This window comes from Oncorhynchus keta, chromosome 27, assembly GCF_023373465.1.
Source record: "Oncorhynchus keta strain PuntledgeMale-10-30-2019 chromosome 27, Oket_V2, whole genome shotgun sequence".
NCBI classification, from domain to species: domain Eukaryota; kingdom Metazoa; phylum Chordata; class Actinopteri; order Salmoniformes; family Salmonidae; genus Oncorhynchus; species Oncorhynchus keta.
In genome coordinates, this window is record NC_068447.1 from 23191669 (window position 1) to 23216774 (window position 25106).

Here is a 25106-nt window from a genome sequence, read left to right on the forward strand (position 1 = left end):
TATGTTGCAATGTACTTACAGTATACCTAAAGTACACATTTCATTCAATGTAAAATGTAGAATATGGAATTCAGGAAATAGTAACTACAGTACATGTACTGTATAAAGTAGGGCATCCACTCACTGCTGTACAATGTAGAGAAAAACAGGCCAATTCAAGATAGTGCAATGAAATTAATGTAAACACCTTGTTTTCTTTGCTCTATGTTATGATAAATAACACATAATTAATCATTAGATTGTTCTCTACAATGTAATAACACTGTATATACAAAAGTATGTGGACACTTCAAATTAGTGGATTCAGCTATTTCAGCCACACCCATTGCTGACAGTTGTATAACATCGAGCACACAGCCATGCAATCTCCATAGACAAACATTGTTAGTAGCATTGACCTTACTGAAGAGCTCAGTGACTTTCAAAGTGGCACTGTCATAGGATGCAACCTTTCCAACAAGTCAGTTCCTCCAATTTCTGCCCTGCTAGAGCTGCCTCGGTCAACTGTAAGTGTTGTTATCATGAAGTGGAAACATCTCGGAGCAACAAAAGCTCAGGAGGTAGGGAACCGAAACCATGTTACAGGGTGTTGTCACGCCCTGATCTGTTTCATCTGTTCCTGGGATTGTCTCCACCCACTCCAGGTGTCGCTTATTTTCCCCAGTGTATTTATCCCTGTATTTCCTGTCTCTCTGTGCCAGTTCATCTAGTATGTTTAGTCAAGTCAACCAGCGTGTTTTTCCCATACGCTTTTTCTGTCCTGTCCTGACCCCTGCCTGGCTCTAGACTACTTTCCTGCCTGCCTGATCTTCCTGCCTGCCCTGACCTTGATTCTGCCTGCCCTTCAGTACCGTTTGGACACTGATCTGGTTTGGACCTTTTTGTCTGTCCACAACCATTCTCTTGCCTACCCCTTTGGATAAATAAACTTTGTAAGACTCCAACCATCTGCCTCCCGTGTCTGCATCTGGGTCTCGCCTTGTGCCTTGATAGGTGGATGAGTTTACATATAAAATGACGCAAGGTTTATGACTGCGTGCTTTTCAGCTAAAATTATTGTCTTGCCACCAACAAAATGTTGAATATTTGGGGCATACAGTCATCGCAGCTCTGCAGATTTTGTTGTGAGGATACAGAATCAATTGTTTTGGTATTGCCCTCAGGTAGCCTGTTTCTGGTCTCAGGTTCAAGGAAGGCTGAAAAAGCATAACATGAGTCTAAAATTGACACTAGAAATTGCATTGCTGGGAGATCTGGAGAGACCTGGTCAGTCAATTACTAATACTATTAGTACAAGTATGTATCTTCAACTCGCAAACTGTGGATTCCATTCGATTAGATAGATTTAAATCTATTTTAAACATCACAGCATAGTTGAAAGATACTGTATATGGCGTAGAAATCCGAAGAGATAGGTGGGATGGACTGAGGGTGACCAGCAGAGATAGATGGGATGGGCTGAGGGTGACCAGCAGAGATAGGTGGGATGGGCTGAGGGTGACCAGCAGAGATAGGTGGGATGGGCTGAGGGTGACCAGCAGAGATAGGTGGGATGGGCTGAGGGTGACCAGCAGAGATAGGTGGGATGGGCTGAGGGTGACCAGCAGAGATAGGTGGGATGGGCTGAGGGTGACCAGCAGAGATAGGTGGGATGGGCTGAGGGTGACCAGCAGAGATAGGTGGGATGGGCTGAGGGTGACCAGCAGAGATAGGTGGGATGGGCTGGTGGTGACCAGCAGAGATAGGTGGGATGGGCTGGTGGTGACCAGCAGAGATAGGTGGGATGGGCTGAGGGTTGGGAAGTGGAATTGGAGACAAGTGGGAGTGGAGTTGCTGGGCGGGGGATAGAATGACGGGAAAGATACAAGTAAAACAAAACAAGTCAAAATAAAATAAAACAAGTAATCAAAAAGGAGAACCAAGGCACTTTTCATATAATTCATTAAAACACCTTTATTTGTATGGCATTTGCAATGGAAACAGAGATTTAAAACTTTGACGAATTTCAGCTGCATGGCCTTCGTAAGCAGCGCTTCCCTTCCTTTTTTCTAAAACAAAAAGTAATTTTGAATGACACTGAGGGGCAACGTTGTTACATCTAATGCTTGTTTGCCTGATGCCATGCGGGTGTTTGTACAGGTATACACATACATATACACACACTCTCATTCAAAACGCACACACGTGCACATACAGGGACACACACATGTAAATAGTGCCATACATGCACTGAAATGTATTCAGTTGGCCTTCTGTTATGATTTTTGTTGTCTTTAGTTTTTTGCATTAATGTTTTATGTTTTCCTTTGTCTTTCTCTTTTTTGTCTTCTGTTCATTTGGTTGGTTGTTGGTGATTTGGGGGATGGGGGCTTGGGGAATTATTTTATTTAGATTTTTTAATCTCGGTGGGACGGACTATGGGGGGGGGGTTCTCGGATGGTTGAGGGGCAGCTCTCTGGAAACTGTGGGGAGGATCTTGGAGGGCTGGTGGCCTGGAGGTTGGGAACTTAGGCCGGTGGCTGATAGGTAACTGGTTTGGGTCACCGTTTTTGGCCTTGTGGGAGATCTGTCGACGTGCCCTTGAGCAGGGTGTTGACCCTGGTTGCTTCTGTGGGTCGCTTTGGATGGAAGTCTGTTAGATGATTGAATGTAATGTAAATGTTTAGCCGCTTCACTGCAAGTAGATTGTGTGTAGTGTGTAAAAAACGTCTGTCCTCGGGTTGCAACACTCACTACCGAGCTCCAAATTGCCTCTGGAAGCAACGTCAGCACAAGAACTGTTCGATGGGAGCTTCTCAAAATGGGTTTCCATGGCCGAGCAGCCACACACAAGCCTAAGATCGCTATGCACAATGCCAAGTGTTGGCTGGAGTGGTGTGAAGCTCACCGCCAGTGGACTCCGGAGCAGTAGAAACATGTTCTCTGGAGTGATGAATCACGCTTCACCATCTGGCAGTCTGATGGACAACTCTGGGTTTGGTGGATGCCAGGAGAACGCTACCTGCCCTAATGCATAGTGCCAACTCTAAAGTTTGGTGGAGGAGGAATAATGGTCTGGGGCTGTTTTTCATGGTTGGGCTAGGCCCCTTAGTTCCAGTGAAAGGAAATCTTAATGCTACAGCATACAATGACATTCTAGACAATTCTGTGCTTCTAACTTTTGGCAATAGTTTGGCTTTTTCAGCATGACAATGCCCCCGTGCACAAGGCAAGGTCCATACAGAAAGGGTTTGTCGAGATCGGTGTGGAACAACTTGACTGGCCTGCAGAGCCCTGACCTCAACCCCATCAAACATCTTTGGGATGAATTAGAGCGCCGACTGCGAGCCAGGCCTAATCACCCAACATCAGTGCTCTTGTGGCTGAATGGAAGCAAGTCCCCACAACATCTCATGGAAAGCCTTGCCAAAAATGTGGAGGCTGTTATAGGAGCAAAGGGGGAACAACTCCATGATTTTGGAATGAAATGTTTGATGAGCAGGCGTCCACATACTTTTGTCCCAGCACAAGGTGCACTTGTGTAATGATCACACTGTTTAATCAGCTTTTTGATATGCCACATCTGTCAGGTGGACCGATTATCTTGGCAAAGGAGAAATGCTCACTAACAGGGATGTAAACAAATGTGTGCGCAAAAATCTGAAAGAAATACGCTTTCAGAGCGTATGGAACATTTCTGGGATCTTTTATTTCAGCTCATGAAACACTGGACCAACACTTTACATGTGGCATTTATATTTTTGTTGAGTATAGTTTTGTATTCAGTGGATTTCATTTAGGAAAGGCCTTTATTTTCACAACCTGCAGTTAGCTTGCCAGTTGAGTGAAGTTAGTTCTATAAAACAGTGACCACTTGTTGATCATGCCTGTAATGATATTCCATTCACTCTAAACATGCTACGTTTTTAAAGTAAATCGTCCATAACCTTTGATGCATATATGTTAGAGATATGGGGTTTGGACTATTGTTTTTCTAGCGGAATTTGTATAAACCTTGAATGAATGAATAATTTTATGGGCGAACACCGTATATAATGTGTGCAGAATGCAACAGGTGGATCCCTCTACATCATTTCTGAAGGACTCAATAATCTCCAGACAGAGAGAGACTGGCGTTGGCACACACACACACTGCAGATGAAGACAAGAGGATAAAGCCCCCATTCTACCAGCACGGCACGCACTCACACAACCCCCCACTGAAACCCAGCTGTCAGAGTTCCAACACACACACTCACTGCACACATTATCACTATCCAGTAATGAGAGAGAGAGAGAGAGAGAGAGAGAGAGAGAGAGAGAGAGAGAGAGAGAGAGAGAGAGAGATACACAGAGAAATAATGAGCAGGCTATGGAACCCTGACCTGTTCACCGGATGTGCTACCTGTCCTAGACCTGCTGTTTTCAACTCTCTAGAGACAGCAGGAGCGGTAGAGATACTCTCAATGAACGGCTATGAAAAGCCAACTGACATTTACTCCTGAGGTGCTGACCTGTTGCACCCTCGACAACTACTGTGATTATTATTATTTGACCATGCTGCTCAATTATGAACATTTGAACATCTTGGCCATGTTCTGTTATAATCTCCACCCGGCACAGCCAGAAGAGCACTGGCCACCCCTCATAGCCTGGTTCCTCTCTAGGTTTCTTCTTAGGTTTTGGCTTTTCTAGGGAATTTTTCAGAGCCACCGTGCTTCTACACCTGCATTGCTTGCTGTTTGGGGTTTTAGGCTGGGTTTCTGTACAGCACTTTGAGATATCAGCTGATCTAAGAAGGGCTATATAAATATATTTGATTTGATTTGAAACAGAGAGAGAGAGAGAGAGAGACAGACAGACAGAGACAGACAGACAGACAGACAGACAGACAGACAGACAGACAGACAGACAGACAGACAGACAGACAGACAGACAGACAGACAGACAGACAGACAGACAGACAGACAGACAGACAGACAGACCTGACATCACATTACTGTTGTTTGTTGGAAACTAAGCATCCTATTGCGCAGGGAGTCTTACTACTGCAAATGCTAATAGAATGTTATTGAAACCCTATTGCAACATTGGCCCTGGTCTCCTCACCATTCTCCAGTGATGCGTGTCTTGAGCTCAGGGAGAAGAAACTTGTGGTGGAAGCAGTAGATGGAGGAGATGTTGGAGAAGATCCCTGTTATCACCTCCTGAGGGATTCCAGCTTCTGTCAGCTTAGTGCAAAATACCTACAGACAACAGGAAAGTAATGGTAGAAATGATTAACATATTAAACACACAGAAACTTAACTTACTACATTATTATAAATAATGAAACAAACCATGGGCTCTTCGACCTAATATTATTTTACAGAGGGATGTGTATGATGGTTAGATCTCTCGACAACACCAGGTCCAAAACCTTTCACCTTCCTGTCAGTCAACCAACCACTGGCCTGTTTGAACCTGTGTTTCCATGGAAACCGCTCAACCTAATATTATTTTACAGAGGGATGTGTATGATGGTTAGATCTCTCGACAACACCAGGTCCAAAACCTTTTACCTTCCTGTCAGTCAACCAACCACTGGCCTGTTTGAACCTGTGTTTCCATGGAAACTGCTCAACCTAATATTATTTTACAGAGGGATGTGTATGATGGTTAGATCTCTCGACAACACCAGGTCCAAAACCTTTCACCTTCCTGTCAGTCAACCAACCACTGGCCTGTTTGAACCTGTGTTTCCATGGAAACCGGTACCACCACGAAGAAGCAGAAGCTTGACAAAAACAGGAAGCAGCTCCGAGGTTAGCCCAATGCCTTTTGTCTGTAGTCATGTAGAGTTGAAGTCGGAAGTTTACATACATTTAGGTTGGAGTCATTAAAACTTGTTATTCAACCATTCCACAAATGTCTTCTTAACAAACTACAGTTTTGGCAAGTCGGTTAGGACATCTACTTTGTTTACAGACAGTTTATATCACTTATTATTCATGGTATCACAATTCCAGTGGGTCAGAAGTTTACATACACTAAGTTGACTGTGCCTTTAAACAGCTTGGAAAATTCCAGAAAATGATGTCATGGCTTTAGAAGCTTCTGATAGGCCAATTGACATAATTTGAGTCAGTTGGAGGTGTATATGTGGATGTATTTCAAGGCATACCTTCAAACTCACTGCCTCTTTGCTTGACATCATGAGAAAATCAAAATAAATCATTCAAGACTTCCAAGGTTTATCCTTGGGAGCAATTTCCAACTACCTGAAGGTACCACGTTCATCTGTACAAACGATAGTACGCAAGTATAAACACCATGGGACCACACAGCCATCTTACCGCTCAGGAAGGAGATGCGTTCTGTCTCCTAGAGATGAACATACTTTGGTGTGAAAAGTGCAAATCAATCCCAGAACAACAGCTAAGGACCTTGTGAAGATGCTGGAGGAAACAGGTACAAAAGTATCTATAGCCACAGTAACACGAGTCCTATATCGACATAACCTGAAAGGCCGCTCAGCAAGGAAGAATTCACTGCTCCAAGGCCGCCATAAAAATTAAATGCCAGACGACGGTTTGCAACTGCACATGGGGACAAAGATCGTACTTTTTGGAGAAATGTCCTCTGGTCTGATGAAACAAAAGTAGAACTGTTCGGCAATAATGACCATCATTATGTTTGGAGGATAAAGGGGGAGGATTGCAAGCCGAATAACACCATTTCAACAATAAAGCACAAGGGTGGCAGCATCATGTTGTGTGGGTGCTTTGCTGCAGGAGGGACTAGTGCACTTCACAAAATAGATGGCATCATGAGGCAGGAAAATTATGTGGATATCTTGAAGCAACATCTCAAGACATCAGTTAAAACTAAAGTTTGGCCGCAAATGGGTCTTCCAAATGGACAATGACCCCAAGCATACTTCCAAAGTTGTGGCAAAATGGCTTAAGGACAACAAAGTCAAGGTATTGGAGTGGCCATCACAAAGCCCTGACCTCAATCCCATAGAAAAGTTGTGGAAAGAACTGAAAAAGCACGTGCGAGCAAGGAGGCCTACAAACCTGACTCAGTTACACCAGCTTTGTCAGGAGGAATGGGCCAAAATTCACCCAACTTATTGTGGAAGGCTTCCCAAAACGTTTGATCCAAGTTAAACAATTTAAAGGCAAAGCTATCAAATACTAATCGAGTGTATGCAAATGTCTGACCCACTGGGAATGTGATGAAATAAATAAAAGCTGAAATAAATAATTCTCCCTACTTTTAGTCTGACATTTCACATTCTTAAAATAAAGTGGTGATCCTAACTGACCTAAGACAGGGAATATTTACTATGATTAAATGTCAGGAATTGTGAAAAACTGATTTTAAATGTTTTTGGCTAAGGTGTATGTAAACTTCTGACTTCAACTGTATGTGACTGTCACCCTCAACAACAACAAATGAAAAGGTCTCTACTATGATAGGAAGACCAGCGGTGTATCTCACAAGCCATATGTGTGTGTATACCTGGTCCAGGAGGTTGAGTCTCTTGACGTAGGCCTCCTCAGTGTGAAGGAGCTCTCTGGCGATGTTCAGTAACCTCTGGGTCTCTGAGCACTGAGAGACAGAAGAGGACACACACACCAAACCATATTAAACTTATAGAATCCACTCAACTACACAAACCTACACTGGACCTCTCTCATACACTACACATATGCCTCTGAGCCTATGACCTTGGAGAGAAAATATTATCAAATATTAATACAAACACATTTGCATTTAGGCCTGTTTGTGAAAGCAACAGAACTCTAACTAGTAAAAACATACAAAGAAAAGAGTGATCTGAAATGGGGATGTTCGCTGGCACTCTTTTCATCTCAGTTATTGATTGAATCTTGGCCAACCTTGTACTGTGTGTTGTAGTCTTAAATTTGTCAATTTTTTAGATTTAGTCTAGTCTAAAATATCATTAAGTCTTGCTCACATTTATGTCTTTTGAATAATGATTTAGTCTAGTTATTGTCAAAATGAGGAAAACAGTGGTCCACTTCAGTCAACTAAATGCCCTTTCCGTTTAGTCATATTTTAGTGAGAAAAAGGAAGGAACCCGCACACTGCTCTTGATAGTATCACTGATCTTTAATAAGCTTTACGTATCAGAGCTTTGAAAAGCCCTTACGAAGGCCGTGAGGCCGATACGTAAAGCTTCTTAAAGAGCAGTGATACTATCAAGAGCAGTGTGTGCAGGTTCCTTCCTTTTTCTCATTTAAACTGTTACCATTCACCTGCAAAACAAGATGTGCGAGTGCCTTTTGAATTAGTCATGTTTTAGTCACATCACATTTTTATTGCCTCATTAACCTATAGCAAAAATAAATCACTCTCTTCCATATGCACAAACATACATTGTCCTACCAACATACTTTTCTGTATAACATCCTACTCTCTTCCCAACAGCAGAAAGATGACAAACAGACGGTATATAAGAATATCTGACAATTATCTGGCGAGAGAGAGAGAGAGAGAGAGAGAGAGAGAGAGAGAGAGAGAGAGAGAGAGAGAGAGAGAGAGAGAGAGAGAGAGAGAGAGAGAGAGAGAGAGAGAGAGAGAGAGAGAGAGAGAGAGAGAGAGAGAGAGAGAGAGAGAGAGAGAGAGAGAGAGAGAGAGAGAGAGAAAGAGAGTGTGGGAGAAAGATAGAATGAGAGAAATAGAGAGTGAGAGAGAGAAAGATACAACGAGAGAAATAGAGAGAGAGAGCAGCAACATTTTGGCATAGTATGGGTTGCACCTCTGACACTCGGTTGTGTCATTGCCATTGTTATCAACATTCCACAGACACATTGTTGCAAAACGTTATCGAACATTGCAGATAGAAATTCTATGAATAGAGCCAACGTTATTCCTTATTCAACTTGTCAGAGAGTCATGTTTGTTCTACATAGCATTTTTCTATCTGAACCTTCCAAAATGTTGTGTCCAGCTGAACGCGCACCAGGTTGTTAGCTATACTGTAGCTAGCTAATGAGATAACATGACTGAACAAGGTATAGCCTAAACAAACTGTCCGGTCCGCAAGTAGCCTAGTTTTAGAATGGCCCGCAATATGCTTTATGGATGTAAAATGCGGCCCGCCAATGCACAATAGACATTTTAAAAACGTAGCGCCTGTATTTTGGGTCATATCTTTTGAACGGTAAGGGCTCAAATTACCTTGAGGAAAACAGTGAGACTTGGCTATGTTGGCTACAGAACGTGGCTATGAAATCCAATGGGTTAACTGGGAGGGTTGAGCAAGACTACAATTTCAAATAGCCTTTCTAGACTCAAGGGAAAGAAAAATATAGCTAGACTGTTGTTTTACTATTAAACACTATGCTATTGTTTTTAATTTTGTAAAGCTGATTGTGGTTCTTAACCAGCGAAAAGGTAGCTAACTAGAAGGCTGGTGGTGACTGGTTAGCTATGGGGAAGCAAGAGGGTTGCCTGCACAATGTGTATAATCTGAGGAGACGAAGCAGAGCCTGTCTGCTCACACGGATCGCTTGCTCCCCCGCAGCTCACCAGCCGATGTAGGCTGTGTGTGTCGAGTGTGGCCCATCCTTCCCACTGCTGAACAGAACTGTGCTGCGCATCTGTGCTGCTAATATCAATTGTGCTTATCACTGAAAAGCTCTCAATCTCTCCAAAAGCTCTTGTCCAGTCCATTTAGTAGTCAGATTTTAGTGACAGAGATAATCATCTTTTAGTCAATTGAAATGAAATGAAAAATGTCTTTAGTTATAGACCTTTCTGGGTCTATTTAGCCAGTTAAAGTCTCATCAATTGCCACTGGAAAATTGGTGTTTGACGAATATTTTTGTCACTTTATTGTTAATGAAATGAACACTGGCATGTTGCAGTAATCAGTCATCAGTTGTGGTTTACTGAGAGCTGATTTAGTCACCAATACTGTGTTTACTAGTGGAGCTGAGATGACATGCAAACTGCTGCGGATGTGTATTCAGTTTCACGGCTTCACAGGTTCTAGAACAGAGATTAACATAATGGGTGAAATTACATTCCTGGACTGACAGTGACAGGGACCAGATGTACTATATTGTGACATTGTGTTTTGTAACAGCTGTCTGGTACACACACATTATCACACACACAACCAGGAAAGGAGAAAACGGTGAAACATACTGTACAGACAGACACACTATACAAACAAAAGTATGTGGACACTCATTCAAATCAGTGGATTTGGCTATTTCAGCCACACCTTTGGCTGAGAGGTGTATAAAATCAAACACATTGTCACGTGTGCTCCCTCGCCGACCTCTAGGTCACCAGACTGCTGATTATTGTGCACACTTGTCACGAGCATCAGCGCCTAATGACACTCCCTTTGGTTCCTTCCCCAGGGGTTATTGTTTCTGTTCCAGTTTCATGTCTGTGCGTTGTTAATGTTTTCTTTATTAAATTATTCACTCTCTGAACTTGCTTCCCGACTCCCAGCGCACACGTTACACACACAGCCATTCGATCTCCATAGACAAACATTGTCAGTAGAATGGCCTAACTGAAGAGCTCAGTGACTTTCAACGTGGCACCGTCATAGGATGCCATCTTTCCATCAAGTTAGTATGTCAAATGTCTGCCCTGCTAGAGCTGCCCCGATCAAATGCAAGAGTTGTTATTGTGAAGTGGAAACGTCTAGAAGCAACAATGGCTCAGCCACAAAGTGGTTGGCCACACAAGCTCACAGAACGGGACCGCCGAGTGCTGAAGCACATAACGCATAAAAATGATCTGTCCTCGGTTGCAACACTCACTACCGAGCTCCAAACTGTCTCTGGAAGCAACGTCAGCACAATAATTGTTAATCGGAAGCTTTATAAAATTGGTTTTCATGGCCAAACAGCCACACACAAGCCTAAGATCGGCATGGGCAATGCCAAGCATCAGCAGGAGTGGTGTAAAGCTCGTCGCTATTGGACTCTGAAGTAGTGGAAACACATTCTCTGAAGTGATGAATCACACTTCACCACGGACTAATCTGGGTTTGGCGGATTAGGAATAATGATCTGGGGCTGTTTTTCATGGTTTGGGCCCCTTAGTTCCAGTGAAGGGAAATCTGAACACTACAGCATACAATGACATTCTAGATGATTCTGTGCTTGGGGAAGGCCCTTTACTGTTTCAACATGACAATACCCCAGTGCACAAAGCGAGGTCCATACATTAATGGTTTGTCGAGGTTGGTGTGGAAGAACTTGACTGCCCTGCACAGAGCACTGACCTCAACCCCATCAAGTAACTTTGGGATGAATTGGAATGCCGGCAGCGATCCAGGCCTAATCGCCTAACATCAGTGGCGGACCTCACTAATGCTCTTGTGGCTGAATGGAAGCAAGTCCCCGCAGCAATGTTCCAACATCTAGTGGAAAGCCTTCCCAGAAGAGTGGAGTCTGTTATAGCAGCAATGTTCCAACATCTAGTGGAAAGCCTTCCCAGAAGAGTGGAGTCTGTTATAGCAGCAATGTTCCAACATCTAGTGGAAAGCCTTCCCAGAAGAGTGGAGTCTGTTATAGCAGCAATGTTCCAACTAGTGGAAAGCCTTCCCAGAAGAGTGGAGGCTGTTATAGCAGCAATGTTCCAACATCTAGTGGAAAGCCTTCCCAGAAGAGTGGAGGCTGTTATAGCAGCAATGTTCCAACATCTAGTGGAAAGCCTTCCCAGAAGAGTGGAGTCTGTTATAGCAGCAATGTTCCAACATCTAGTGGAAAGCCTTCCCAGAAGAGTGGAGGCTGTTATAGCAGCAATGTTCCAACATCTAGTGGAAAGCCTTCCCAGAAGAGTGGAGTCTGTTATAGCAGCAATGTTCCAACTAGTGGAAAGCCTTCCCAGAAGAGTGGAGGCTGTTATAGCAGCAATGTTCCAACATCTAGTGGAAAGCCTTCCCAGAAGAGTGGAGGCTGTTATAGCAGTAATGTTCCAACATCTAGTGGAAAGCCTTCCCAGAAGAGTGGAGGCTGTTCTAGCAGCAAAGAGGGGACCAACACCATATTACACCATGGAATGAGATGTCCACATTATTTTGGTCATGCAGTGTATGTTCTCAAACAAGCACACACTCACATAGGCATAATAATACCCTGCAGGTAGAATATCTCATCTATTTCTGTAGCAGAGCTAAAGACTGAAAGAAAGTACATTTCTTTATTTTCCTGTTGCAATGTGCATCCCCACAACCCACATCCTCTGCGACAGCAGTGTCATTAAAACGCTATCAACATACCAGCTGTTAGTGTCAGAGTGACACTGTCCCCTCACACCCCTCCCCACACACCTCCTGCCCCTCCCCACACACATTTCTGCTGATATCAAGAAACATGGAGTTCCCTTGCTCATGAGGTAAAGGGTATGGGCTGTCACTACGGTGTGTGTGTGTGTTTGTGTGTCTGTGTAAGTGCGTGTGCTCACATGGGTGTGTGTTTGGGTGTGTTGGGCTGTGCCCCATCATAACAATGCTGAGGGGATAACATCACAGTGCTGCTAACACCCATGATAGCTGTCCTGTACTGATGACTGTCCTGTACTGATGACACCCATGACGACGGTCCTGTACTGATGACACCCATGACGACGGTCCTGTACTCTAGTTTCAGCTACCACTCATCACCTCCGCCCACCCATCTCTTTCTCACACTTGTCCCCGTTAACTAACTTTCAGCACATTCTCTCACTCTCTTGCTGACTTGCATTCTGTCTCTCTTCTTTCTATACCTCCTTTTCTCTCTGTCTATTTCTGTCTGATGTTTCTTGACCTTCCCCTCATTTCACTCCAATAAATAGACAGTATTTTTCTGGCAGGGGGGGTTCATGTATACCGGACCGGTAAAATGTGAAGTTCTCAGTTGGAAGTGTCAGTATCACTCTCACACAGATCAACGGTGTGAAGTCAGAGGAACCAGCAGCTGAGCTGTGTGCAGGTTTCTGTCTGGTTTAGTTTGTCCTCTAGCAGTAGTCACAAGATCCTTTTACAGCCCTGGGCAGGTACTCATCTCCCTACACCCCACAGCACATCCACTTTTAAATACCGCACAGACTCTTGTGACCGCCACACATTCACTTGAGAGTCTGAAATAGTGTGTCTGTTTGTTTGGGTGTGTGTGTGTGTGTGTGTGTGTGTGTGTGTGTGTGTGTGTGTGTGTGTGTGTGTGTGTGTGTGTGTGTGTGTGTGTGTGTGTGTGTGTGTGTGTGTGTGTGTGTGTGTGTGTGTTGTGCTGTGTATAGGCCCACAGTTTCATAAACAAAAAAACATCTGAAACTGATGCAGACTTTCAGATAGTTCATCCAGACAATAATAGATGGTCAGGTTACAGTTACTGCCCTACGAACTGAGAGGACTGATAAGAATGTGTGTGTGTCTGACTCACCCTGTGTGTGTCTGTCTTCTCTCCTCCCTCCATCTCCCCACTGCTGACCTCATCCAGGTCACTGTCCTCGTCCTGCGTGGAGTCACGCTTGTTGTCCAGGGTTATGCAGCAGGACACACTGGTCTCCGTCTCCGTGACGCTGTCATAGCGCTCTTCCTCGTCGATGGCGTCCTCGTTGGGGAACACCTCACCCTCCACCGCACACGATGGGCTGTCAATCCCGCTGTCCCTGTTGGGAATCTTCCCATTTAAGTTCTGCTCCGAGGAGAGAGAGTCCGGATTGTCCTGGAGCTCATGGGAAGAGCCTCTCTCCTCCCGCTCCGCATCGTCAAGGGAACCAACTCCATCGCCATGGGCGATGTCGAGGTGGTCCTCCATTGAGTCCAGAGGAATGTCCTCGTGGCCGTCGATGCGGAGTGAGGCCAGGCGTGAGAGTTCTATCAGCTCTGTGACATCATCAATCCGCTCCGAGACAATATGTGCAAGTTTTTCGGCAGGGGAGCATTTCCCAGAATCCTTTGCTCCTGCTGACCCTGAAGGGGAGTGTGCTGTGGGGTCAGGGGCAGAGGGGGGTGTGGTCTCAGACATGGCGTCCATACTCAGGCACAGGTGGAGCTGATTCTTCGGGGGGACGCCAAGAATCGGAATCCTGGGAAATAAAGAAGAAACGTGACTAAAAAACGAGCCCCTGAGTGTTTATTCTGTGACAGAGGGTAAGACAGACATTGAGTGTTTATTCTGTGACAGAGGGTAAGACAGACATTGAGTGTGTATTCTGTAACAGAGGGTAAGACAGACATTGAGTGTGTATTCTGTAACAGAGGGTAAGACAGACATTGAGTGTTTATTCTGTGACAGAGGGTAAGACAGACATTGAGTGTGTATTCTGTTACAGAGGGTAAGACAGACATTGAGTGTGTATTCTGTGACAGAGGATAAGACAGACATTGAGTGTGTATTCTGTGACAGAGGGTAAGACAGACATTGAGTGTGTATTCCGTGCAAAACATTCATACTCGTATAGCAATACCCACATAATAAATAATCCAACTAAATATAATGATACAGGGTGAGAACACCTTGTGGAATCTCCTACCCCCTGCAGTGCAGTAAAGTACCTGGACTTCTCAAACCTCTCGATGAGTAGCCCCACGTTCTGGGCTTCTCTTTGAGGCAGTGTGGCCAGGCCAGGGGGGGTCTGGCTTGGCCGCGGCTTGGGCGAAGTTGGGGGAGCAGGCAGCGGCCTGGAGGGGGCCGGGGGGATCCTCTTGGGCTTCTTGTCCTGTCCGAGGGCCAGCAGGTGCAGGGGCTTAGGCGGCACTGTAGGTCCAGGTCCAGGAAGAGGGGGAATGGAATGAGGAAGAAGGAAAGAGTGAAAAAACAGATACTAGGTCAGGTCACTGGTGTGACGACAGAAACAGTCCTGTTTCAAGTGCCCCGGTGTGAGAAAGCCTCCATTTCTGTATTCCAGACGCCCTTGGCTGCTGCAGCTACCCACTCACAAAACCACAGTCCAAATGCCACCACAAAACACAACATATAAATGCTCAACTCCAAGAGTAGGTCCAGGAACACAGCACAGGAGAAGTTCTGATGCTGCATCACAGAGCTAAGACAGCTTCCTGCTTTCAGAACAGGATGCAGTGATGACTGCTTGTAAGCCACTGTGGTTTCAAAGTCAGATAAAAAAAACACAAGCACACAGACAAAAAAAATGACAGGCCGAGAGAGCAGTCCAAAAACAGACTCTGCACAAATGGCCACCCACACTATCAGAGGATAACACGCTACTGTATAGCTAGCTACATGCTCTTAAAACATGGTTACTGCAGAATGCATTTAGAGGACACTAGGTTTTTTCTATATATTTTATGCAGGCCAGTCTTTGCTGTGTGCTTGGTATTGTACTAGGGCTGAATGAGGAACAGGTCTCTCTCTCTGAGTGTGTGTGTGTGGCTACAGCACAGCCTAAAGCAGGGGTTCTTTTTCAGCCTGGGACCCAAATGAGATATTCTGTGTTTTCCTGGGACCCAAGCTTCGGAAAATATGCAACTTTTCGTAAATATCGGTACATTTCATTGCCCATATGCCTAAAAAATGCAATATAGACAAAAACAAATAACAATGAAATACCCATAAATAACTTTAGTTTATTTTTCCCCGTTAAAAACACTCTTACATACCTGTCTATGTTGGAACTATTGCTGTTAAAATACAATAAATAATTTCATTCTGAACCGGAATAAACGGATTGATCACATCACACAGATGTAGAACAGAACACACACAGGCTAGTTGATCGTGCAACCCTAAGTAGAGGTACAGATAAAAAATTATCAGGCCTACTGTACATCTTACTGTACATCTTACTGTACATCTTACTGTAGAAATGACTGTTGATAGAAAGTCTAGGTTGGAACTGTTGCTGTTAAAATACATGTTTTTATTCTGAACTGGAATAAACTGATTGATCACATCACACAGATGTAGACCAGATGAGAGGTCCTATTGAGACATTTTCAGTCCTAATGAGAGGTGTGTGGCTGGTTGAAGTTTTCAGTCCTAATGAGAGGTGTGTGGCTGGTTGAAGTTTTCAACAAGCAGGTCTATTATGGACAGTTTTTAACAGTCCAACACTGAGGTCATGCTCAGCATTGACACTGTTTCTGTACTTCAGAACCCTGACTTGCATAGATAGGTATGTGGTGCCAAACTGGATCAGAACATCTACTGCTTTTTCAGTCAGGCAGGAGACGGCTTCCTGTTGCAGATGATCAAACCAGAACTGTGTGAGTGTTTGTCTCAAAAAGCATCTTGCTTCAATCAGTTTATTCCAGATCAGAATAAAAAATATAACAGTTCCAACCTAGACCAACCTAGACTTGTTTTCAACAATCATTTCTACAGTAAAATGTACAGTAGGCCTGATCACTTTTCATCTTCATCTGTACTGTTTCTTAGGTTTACACTATCAGTAGCTAGCTGACTTGCTTTGGCTAACGTCAGCTATTAGCTGTTAAACGTTAAACGGCCAGGGGATTGTTTGAAAGAGAATCTCACATCTATTACTATGAGAGATAGTACTCCCTTATTTCTGCTTATTATCACTTGTTATAAAATGACAACAATGCTTTGTTAGTTGACTTACTTTTCCACTTTCAAAGCACTGTTTCCTGAGGCATACTGCCCTGTTCTGAAATAACTCCCTGGGTTTACTGTCATGTACAGTTGGGCCTGGATGTTTGGTCAGGGCGTGTCATTTTATTAATTTGTTCGTTTTGAGAGACTCATTACTAAGCACTTCCCCACACAAAACACATGGTGTTAGATTTGGCATCTCCTCCCTCCAACTCAACAAGCCCCGGAAATGTTGATACAATTGTCTGCTTGGTGTCACTAAAGTACCTTATCACAACCCCCAGGTACTTAGAAACACTTACATCTGTGCACTCATCGAGGAGGAGGCTGAAACGCTGGTCACCCACATCTGCAACCAACTTTTTCAGAAAGTATGGTGCTTGACCACCATTAATCATTACTGTGCACTTTGTCCTGTGCACTTTGTCCTGTGCATGTTGAAGTGGGTAGCAGCAGTGGAGTCTGAGAAAGCAGCTCTACATGCTTCTCCAATGTGATCAAATGCCAATTTGTTTTAACCATAAATGGCAGCTTGTTTTGGGTGGAACTGTTATAAAGCTTTTCCTTTTGAGTATGTTTTTGAGTTGTCATGTGTTTTTTTTACATCACTAAGTTTGGTGTGTAAATCAGCCTTACAATACAGGCAGTATGTCCGTGTATCATCTCCAATAAACGGCTTCAATCAGCCTTATAATACAGTCAGTATGTCCGTGTATCATCTCCAATAAACAGCTTCAATCAGCCTTTACAATACAGGCAGTATGTCCGTGTATCATCTCCAATAAACAGCTTCAATCAGCCTTTACAATACAGGCAGTATGTCCGTGTATCATCTCCAATAAACGGCTTCAACCAGCCTTTACAATACAGGCAGTATGTCCGTGTATCATCTCCAATAAACAGCTTCAACCAGCCTTTACAATACAGGCAGTATGTCCGTGTATCATCTCCAATAAACGGCTTCAATCAGCCTTATAATACAGTCAGTATGTCCGTGTATCATCTCCAATAAACAGCTTCAATCAGCCTTTACAATACAGGCAGTATGTCCGTGTATCATCTCCAATAAACAGCTTCAATCAGCCTTTACAATACAGGCAGTATGTCCGTGTATCATCTCCAATAAACGGCTTCAACCAGCCTTTACAATACAGGCAGTATGTCCGTGTATCATCTCCAATAAACAGCTTCAACCAGCCTTTACAATACAGGCAGTATGTCCGTGTATCATCTCCAATAAACAGCTTCAACCAGCCTTTACAATACAGGCAGTATGTCCGTGTATCATCTCCAATAAACAGCTTCAACCAGCCTTTACAATACAGGCAGTATGTCCGTGTATCATCTCCAATAAACAGCTTCAACCAGCCTTTACAATACAGGCAGTATGTCCGTGTATCATCTCCAATAAACAGCTTCAACCAGCCTTTACAATACAGGCAGTATGTCCGTGTATCATCTCCAATAAACGGCTTCAACCAGCCTTTACAATACAGGCAGTATTTCCGTGTATCATCTCCAATAAACGGCTTCAATCAGCCTTTACAACACAGGCAGTATGTCCGTGTATCATCTCCAATAAACGGCTTCAACCAGCCTTTACAATACAGGCAGTATGTCCGTGTATCATCTCCAATAAACGGCTTCAATCAGCCTTATAATACAGGCAGTATGTCTGTGTATCATCTCCAATAAACAGCTTCAACCAGCCTTTACAATACAGGCAGTATGTCCGTGTATCATCTCCAATAAACAGCTTCAACCAGCCTTTACAATACAGGCAGTATGTCCGTGTATCATCTCCAATAAACAGCTTCAACCAGCCTTTACAATACAGGCAGTATGTCCGTGTATCATCTCCAATAAACGGCTTCAACCAGCCTTTACAATACAGGCAGTATGTCTGTGTATCATCTCCAATAAACAGCTTCAACCAGCCTTTACAATACAGGCAGTATGTCCGTGTATCATCTCCAATAAACAGCTTCAACCAGCCTTTACAATACAGGCAGTATGTCCGTGTATCATCTCCAATAAACAGCTTCAACCAGCCTTTACAATACAGGCAGTATGTCCGTGTATCATCTCCAATAAAAGGCTTCAATCAGCCTTATAATACAGGCAGTATGTCTGTGTATCATCACCAATAAACAGCTTCAACCAGCCTTTACAATACAGGCAGTATGTCCGTGTATCATCTCCAATAAACAGCTTCAATCAGCCTTTACAATACAGGCAGTATGTCCGTGTATCATCTCCAATAAACGGCTTCAATCAGCCTTATAATACAGGCAGTATGTCTGTGTATCATCTCCAATAAACAGCTTCAACCAGCCTTTACAATACAGGCAGTATGTCCGTGTATCATCTCCAATAAACAGCTTCAATCAGCCTTACAATACAGGCAGTATGTCCATGTATCATCTCCAATAAACAGCTTCAACCAGCCTTTACAATACAGGCAGTATGTCCGTGTATCATCTCCAATAAACAGCTTCAACCAGCCTTTACAATACAGGCAGTATGTCTGTGTATCATCTCCAATAAACAGCTTCAACCAGCCTTTACAATACAGGCAGTATGTCCGTGTATCATCTCCAATAAACGGCTTCAATCAGCCTTATAATACAGGCAGTATGTCTGTGTATCATCTCCAATAAACAGCTTCAACCAGCCTTTACAATACAGGCAGTATGTCCGTGTATCATCTCCAATAAACAGCTTCAACCAGCCTTTACAATACAGGCAGTATGTCCGTGTATCATCTCCAATAAACAGCTTCAATCAGCCTTACAATACAGGCAGTATGTCCGTGTATCATCTCCAATAAACAGCTTCAACCAGCCTTTACAATACAGGCAGTATGTCCGTGTATCATCTCAAATAAACAGCTTCAACCAGCCTTTACAACACAGGCAGTATGTCCGTGTATCATCTCCAATAAACAGCTTCAACCAGCCTTATAATACAGGCAGTATGTCTGTGTATCATCTCCAATAAACAGCTTCAACCAGCCTTTACAATACAGGCAGTATGTCCGTGTATCATCTCCAATAAACAGCTTCAACCAGCCTTTACAACACAGGCAGTATGTCCGTGTATCATCTCCAATAAACAGCTTCAACCAGCCTTTACAATACAGGCAGTATGTCCGTGTATCATCTCCAATAAACAGCTTCAATCAGCCTTACAATACAGGCAGTATGTCCGTGTATCATCTCCAATAAACAGCTTCAACCAGCCTTTACAATACAGGCAGTATGTCCGTGTATCATCTCCAATAAACAGCTTCAACCAGCCTTTACAACACAGGCAGTATGTCCGTGTATCATCTCCAATAAACAGCTTCAACCAGCCTTTACAATACAGGCAGTATGTCCGTGTATCATCTCCAAGAAATGGCTTCAACCAGCCTTTACAATACAGGCAGTATGTCCGTGTATCATCTCCAATAAACAGCTTCAATCAGCCTTTACAATACAGGCAGTATGTCCGTGTATCATCTCCAATAAACAGCTTCAACCAGCCTTTACAATACAGGCAGTATGTCCGTGTATCATCTCCAATAAACGGCTTCAATCAGCCTTATAATACAGGCAGTATGTCTGTGTATCATCTCCAATAAACAGCTTCAACCAGCCTTTACAATACAGGCAGTATGTCCGTGTATCATCTCCAATAAACAGCTTCAACCAGCCTTTACAATACAGGCAGTATGTCCGTGTATCATCTCCAATAAACAGCTTCAATCAGCCTTACAATACAGGCAGTATGTCCGTGTATCATCTCCAATAAACAGCTTCAACCAGCCTTTACAATACAGGCAGTATGTCCGTGTATCATCTCCAATAAACAGCTTCAATCAGCCTTACAATACAGGCAGTATGTCCGTGTATCATCTCCAATAAACAGTTTCAACCAGCCTTTACAATACAGGCAGTATGTCCGTGTATCATCTCCAATAAACAGCTTCAACCAGCCTTTACAATACAGGCAGTATGTCCGTGTATCATCTCCAATAAACAGCTTCAACCAGCCTTTACAATACAGGCAGTATGTCCGTGTATCATCTCCAATAAACAGCTTCAATCAGCCTTATAATACAGGCAGTATGTCCGTGTATCATCTCCAATAAACAGCTTCAACCAGCCTTTACAATACAGGCAGTATGTCCGTGTATCATCTCCAATAAACAGCTTCAACCAGCCTTTACAATACAGGCAGTATGTCCGTGTATCATCTCCAATAAACAGCTTCAATCAGCCTTACAATACAGGCAGTATGTCCGTGTATCATCTCCAATAAACGGCTTCAACCAGCCTTTACAATACAGGCAGTATGTCCGTGTATCATCTCCAATAAACGGCTTCAACCAGCCTTTACAATACAGGCAGTATGTCTGTGTATCATCTCCAATAAACAGCTTCAATCAGCCTTACAATACAGGCAGTATGTCCGTGTATCATCTCCAATAAACGGCTTCAACCAGCCTTTACAATACAGGCAGTATGTCTGTGTATCATCTCCAATAAACAGCTTCAATCAGCCTTACAATACAGGCAGTATGTCCGTGTATAATCTCCAATAAACAGCTTCAACCAGCCGTTACAATACAGGCAGTATGTCCGTGTATCATCTCCAATAAACGGCTTCAATCAGCCTTATAATACAGGCAGTATGTCCGTGTATCATCTCCAATAAACAGCTTCAACCAGCCTTTACAATACAGGCAGTATGTCCGTGTATCATCTCCAATAAACGGCTTCAACCAGCCTTTACAATACAGGCAGTATGTCCGTGTATCATCTCCAATAAATGGCTTCAACCAGCCTTTACAATACAGGCAGTATGTCCGTGTATCATCTCCAATAAACGGCTTCAACCAGCCTTTACAATACAGGCAGTATGTCCGTGTATCATCTCCAATAAACGGCTTCAACCAGCCTTTACAATACAGGCAGTATGTCCGTGTATCATCTCCAATAAACAGCTTCAACCAGCCTTTGAATTCAGGGTTTGATTCCCACTCCTTTCTGTATTTTTGAGTGTACAGTTTAGAATGAGACATGATGAGCTAGCCAGCCAGCTAGATGTTTAGCTTATGTCACAGAGAGGCACACACACAGTGGACAAGGTGAGTAAGTGACTGATGCTGTGAGTCAAATGCAGTGATTTATTTTTGTGCAGTGATTTATTTTAGACAAAGAACATATTACATCCTGACCTGAATGAAAGCCAGGGCGGGATCATCCAGTGGTGGCTTCCTGCATGCGCGATTCATTTGCAGTCTGGACAGGGAGGGGTGAACATCTCCTGCTCTGACTGCAGCTAGGAGGGACAGCTGTTCCAATTCCAGTAATTCATTAAATAATTATACATTAACAGGTCCGTGACCCCCATACTTTAACCTGTTAAGTCGACCCTCTACTTTTTCGAACATTCTGTTAAAAATCGCGCAACATTTCAGCGCCCTGCTACTCAGGCCAGGAATATAGTATATGCATATGATTAGTATGTGTGGATAGAAAACACTCAGACGTTTATAAAACTGGTTAAATCACGGCTGTGACTATAACAGAACGTGCGTTTCATCGAAAAGTGCAGGAAAATCTGATCACTGAAAATGGAAATAAATATCCTTGCGCTACTTCCAGGAATTGTTCAAAGTGAACCGAATTAAATGAGGCCGAGGTTGCAGTGCCTACAGCTTCCACACGTTGTCTAGAGTCTTGTCATTTGATTCAGCTTTGATTCTTGGTCAAACTGAATCAAGGGAACCGATTCCCTCCGGTCTCCGACCGGATGTTTTGGTCGAGCTCTCTCCAGACATTTTTTTGAGACGGACACCTATAGAATTGACATCGCCTCCTGGTGAATTTTATCGCTTATTAACGTGTACTAATACCTAAAGTTGCATTACGAAAGTATTTAGAAGTGTTTTGTGAAAGTTTATCGTCAACTTTTTGAATTTTAAAAAATGACGTTACGTTATGAAACGCTATTTTTTTCCGTTTATCACACAGTCTTCATAGATCGATATCTAGGCTATATATGGACCGATTTAATCGAAAAAAATACCCAATAGTGATTATGGGACATCTCGGAGTGCCAACAAAGAAGATGGTCAAAGGTAATGAATGTTTTATATTTTATTTGTGCGGTTTGTGTAGCGACGACTATGCTAATTATTTTGTTTACGTCCCCTGCGGGTCTTTTGGGGTGTTACATGCTATCAGATAATAGCTTCTCATGCTTTCGCCGAAAAGCATTTTAAAAATCTAACTTGTTGCCAGGATTCAAAACGAGTGTAGCTTTAATTCAATACCCTGCATGTGTATTTTAATGAACGTTTGAGTTTTAACTAATACTATTAGCATTTAGCGTAGCGCATTTGCATTTCCAGAGCTCTAGATGGGACGCCTGCGTGCCAGGTAGGAGCAAGATTTTAAGAAACGCTGGCCTAAAGTAATGCCTCAACAGGCAGATAGCATGAAGCTATAGTTGGACTAACAAGTCTTTGATCTGAACCATTGATCTCTTTTTCTGACTGATGTGTTTGTGGGATAAATATGTGGGTGAACGCTGACCTGACCAAATAAAACTCTGGGGCCTGGGTCATAGTCATTGCCTAAGAAACGCAGGCTAATAACACAATGCTGGATATTGTACCAACATGATAATGACATTATTGTAATAAACAACTAGTTATAATGCTAAATGACAAATAAACCAACACTGTACCTTGAGGTTTCTGAGAGGTGGGTGTGGCGGTAGGCTGGGGGTGGGGCTTGACTGCAGGCCGGCTGTGACATGGTCTGGGAGGGGGCGGGGCTTTCTTTCCCAGCCGTGGGGAACACAGAAAGTCCACCGATCCACACTGGTACTGTAGAGAGGAGGGAGAGAGGTCTGAGGGAGAGAGAGGGAGATGATATATTAGGTTGACTGGTGAGTACATAACTTCTATTCACAGAACACGCAGGAATGCAACCTGTTCTGAAGGAACACAGTATTAGTTTGAGAACACCAAGAAAGTGACATAGGTGAGCCAAAAAACCCAGCAGTTTCAGCTCCACACAGCCCCAGTTTCAGTCCGAGGACACCTGAACGAAGCAGCCCTATTCCAGCCCTACACAGCCCCAGTTTCAGTCCAAGGACACCTGAACGAAGCCGCCCCACACAGCCCCAGTTTCAGTCCAAGGGCACCTGAACGATGCAGATCCATACAGGCCCAGTTTCAGTCCAAGGACAGTTGAACGATGCAGATCCATACAGGCCCAGTTTCAGTCCAAGGACACCTGAACGATGCAGATCCACAGGCCCAGTTTCAGTCCAAGGACACTTGAACGATGCAGATCCATACAGGCCCAGTTTCAGTCCAAGGACACCTGAACGATGCAGATCCATACAGGCCCAGTTTCAGTCCAAGGACACTTGAACGATGCAGATCCATACAGGCCCAGTTTCAGTCCAAGGACACCTGAACGATGCAGATCCACAGGCCCAGTTTCAGTCCAAGGACACTTGAACGATGCAGATCCATACAGGCCCAGTTTCAGTCCAAGGACACCTGAACGATGCAGATCCACACAGCCCCAGTTTCAGTCCAAGGACACCTGAACGAAGCCGCCCCACACAGCCCCAGTTTCAGTCCAAGGACACCTGAACGATGCAGCCCTACACAGCCCCAGTTTCAGTCCAAGGACACCTGAACGATGCAGATCCATACAGGCCCAGTTTCAGTCCAAGGACACCTGAACGATGCAGATCCATACAGGTCTAGCTGCATTACACTTGAGTGGTGCAGTGTGGTGTGTAACTGTAAGTGTAGGAGGTGAACAAACGACCATGCTGCAGGGAGCAAGAAGAACTAGAGAGGAAGCATATAGGAAACAGACAGGCCCAGCATCGATCCTGACACCAGGCCAGAGGAGAGAGAGAAGAGGCGTCCGCCTCAATCAGTCTACAGCTAGCTCTCTGATAGGCCTGCCTATAAATAATGCATGTCTACATCCTGATCCTCCATCCTTTTGACTGGCTTGGAGTGATAATGGCCTGTGTGTGTGTGTCCCACTTTCTCTCTGCATGTCTGTGATATCAGGTTGTGTGTTTAAGAAACCCACTCAACAGAACTACAAACAGATGCACTGTGGGACAATGAGGCCTTTAGCAGCTAGCTAGTTTCATCAGGGAGATGCCTGTAAGGGCTTTCTGAAATTCAGTCAACTGAATTGAAGTGTGGCCTTTTTAATGAGTGCTGTTTTGTGCAATATGTTGGTATGTTCACATAATGTATTGTTTGTGTTGAGAGTGGGGAAAGTATGTGTTTACTGTGTATATACGTGTGCTTGTGTATCCCTATGCCTGTGTGTGTGTGTACTTATGTACGACTGGGCCTGTGTGTGTGTGTGTGTGTGTGTGTGTGTGTGTGTGTGTGTGTGTGTGTGTGTGTGTGTGTGTGTGTGTGTGTGTGTGTGTGTGTGTGTGTGTGTGTGTGTGTGCCTCTGTGTTTGTGTCTATGTACCGCTGTCTTTGTTCCTAGTGCCCTCATCACAGCCTGTGTTTAGCCTTGCTGTGTGTTATCAATGA

At 43.8% G+C, this 25106-nt stretch overlaps 1 protein-coding gene across 4 annotated transcripts in view; it reads right to left on the reverse strand.

The window, feature by feature from the left end:
• Positions 1-25106, reverse strand: part of LOC118360281 (FYVE, RhoGEF and PH domain-containing protein 3-like) — a 157020-nt gene that overhangs the window by 19333 nt on the left and 112581 nt on the right. For 3 of the 4 annotated variants that reach the window (XM_052481984.1, XM_052481983.1, XM_052481982.1), the window contains exons 2-7: positions 23262-23426; positions 21745-21861; positions 14501-14702; positions 13383-14031; positions 7486-7575; positions 5089-5225 (exon numbers count right to left, since the gene is read on the reverse strand). In XM_052481984.1, the coding sequence (XP_052337944.1) occupies positions 5089-5225; positions 7486-7575; positions 13383-13979 (824 nt within the window). In that variant the 5' untranslated portion in view covers positions 13980-14031; positions 14501-14702; positions 21745-21861; positions 23262-23426. The remainder of the gene's footprint in view (positions 1-5088; positions 5226-7485; positions 7576-13382; positions 14032-14500; positions 14703-21744; positions 21862-23261; positions 23427-25106) is intronic. The other variant, XM_052481981.1, reaches the window with a different exon arrangement.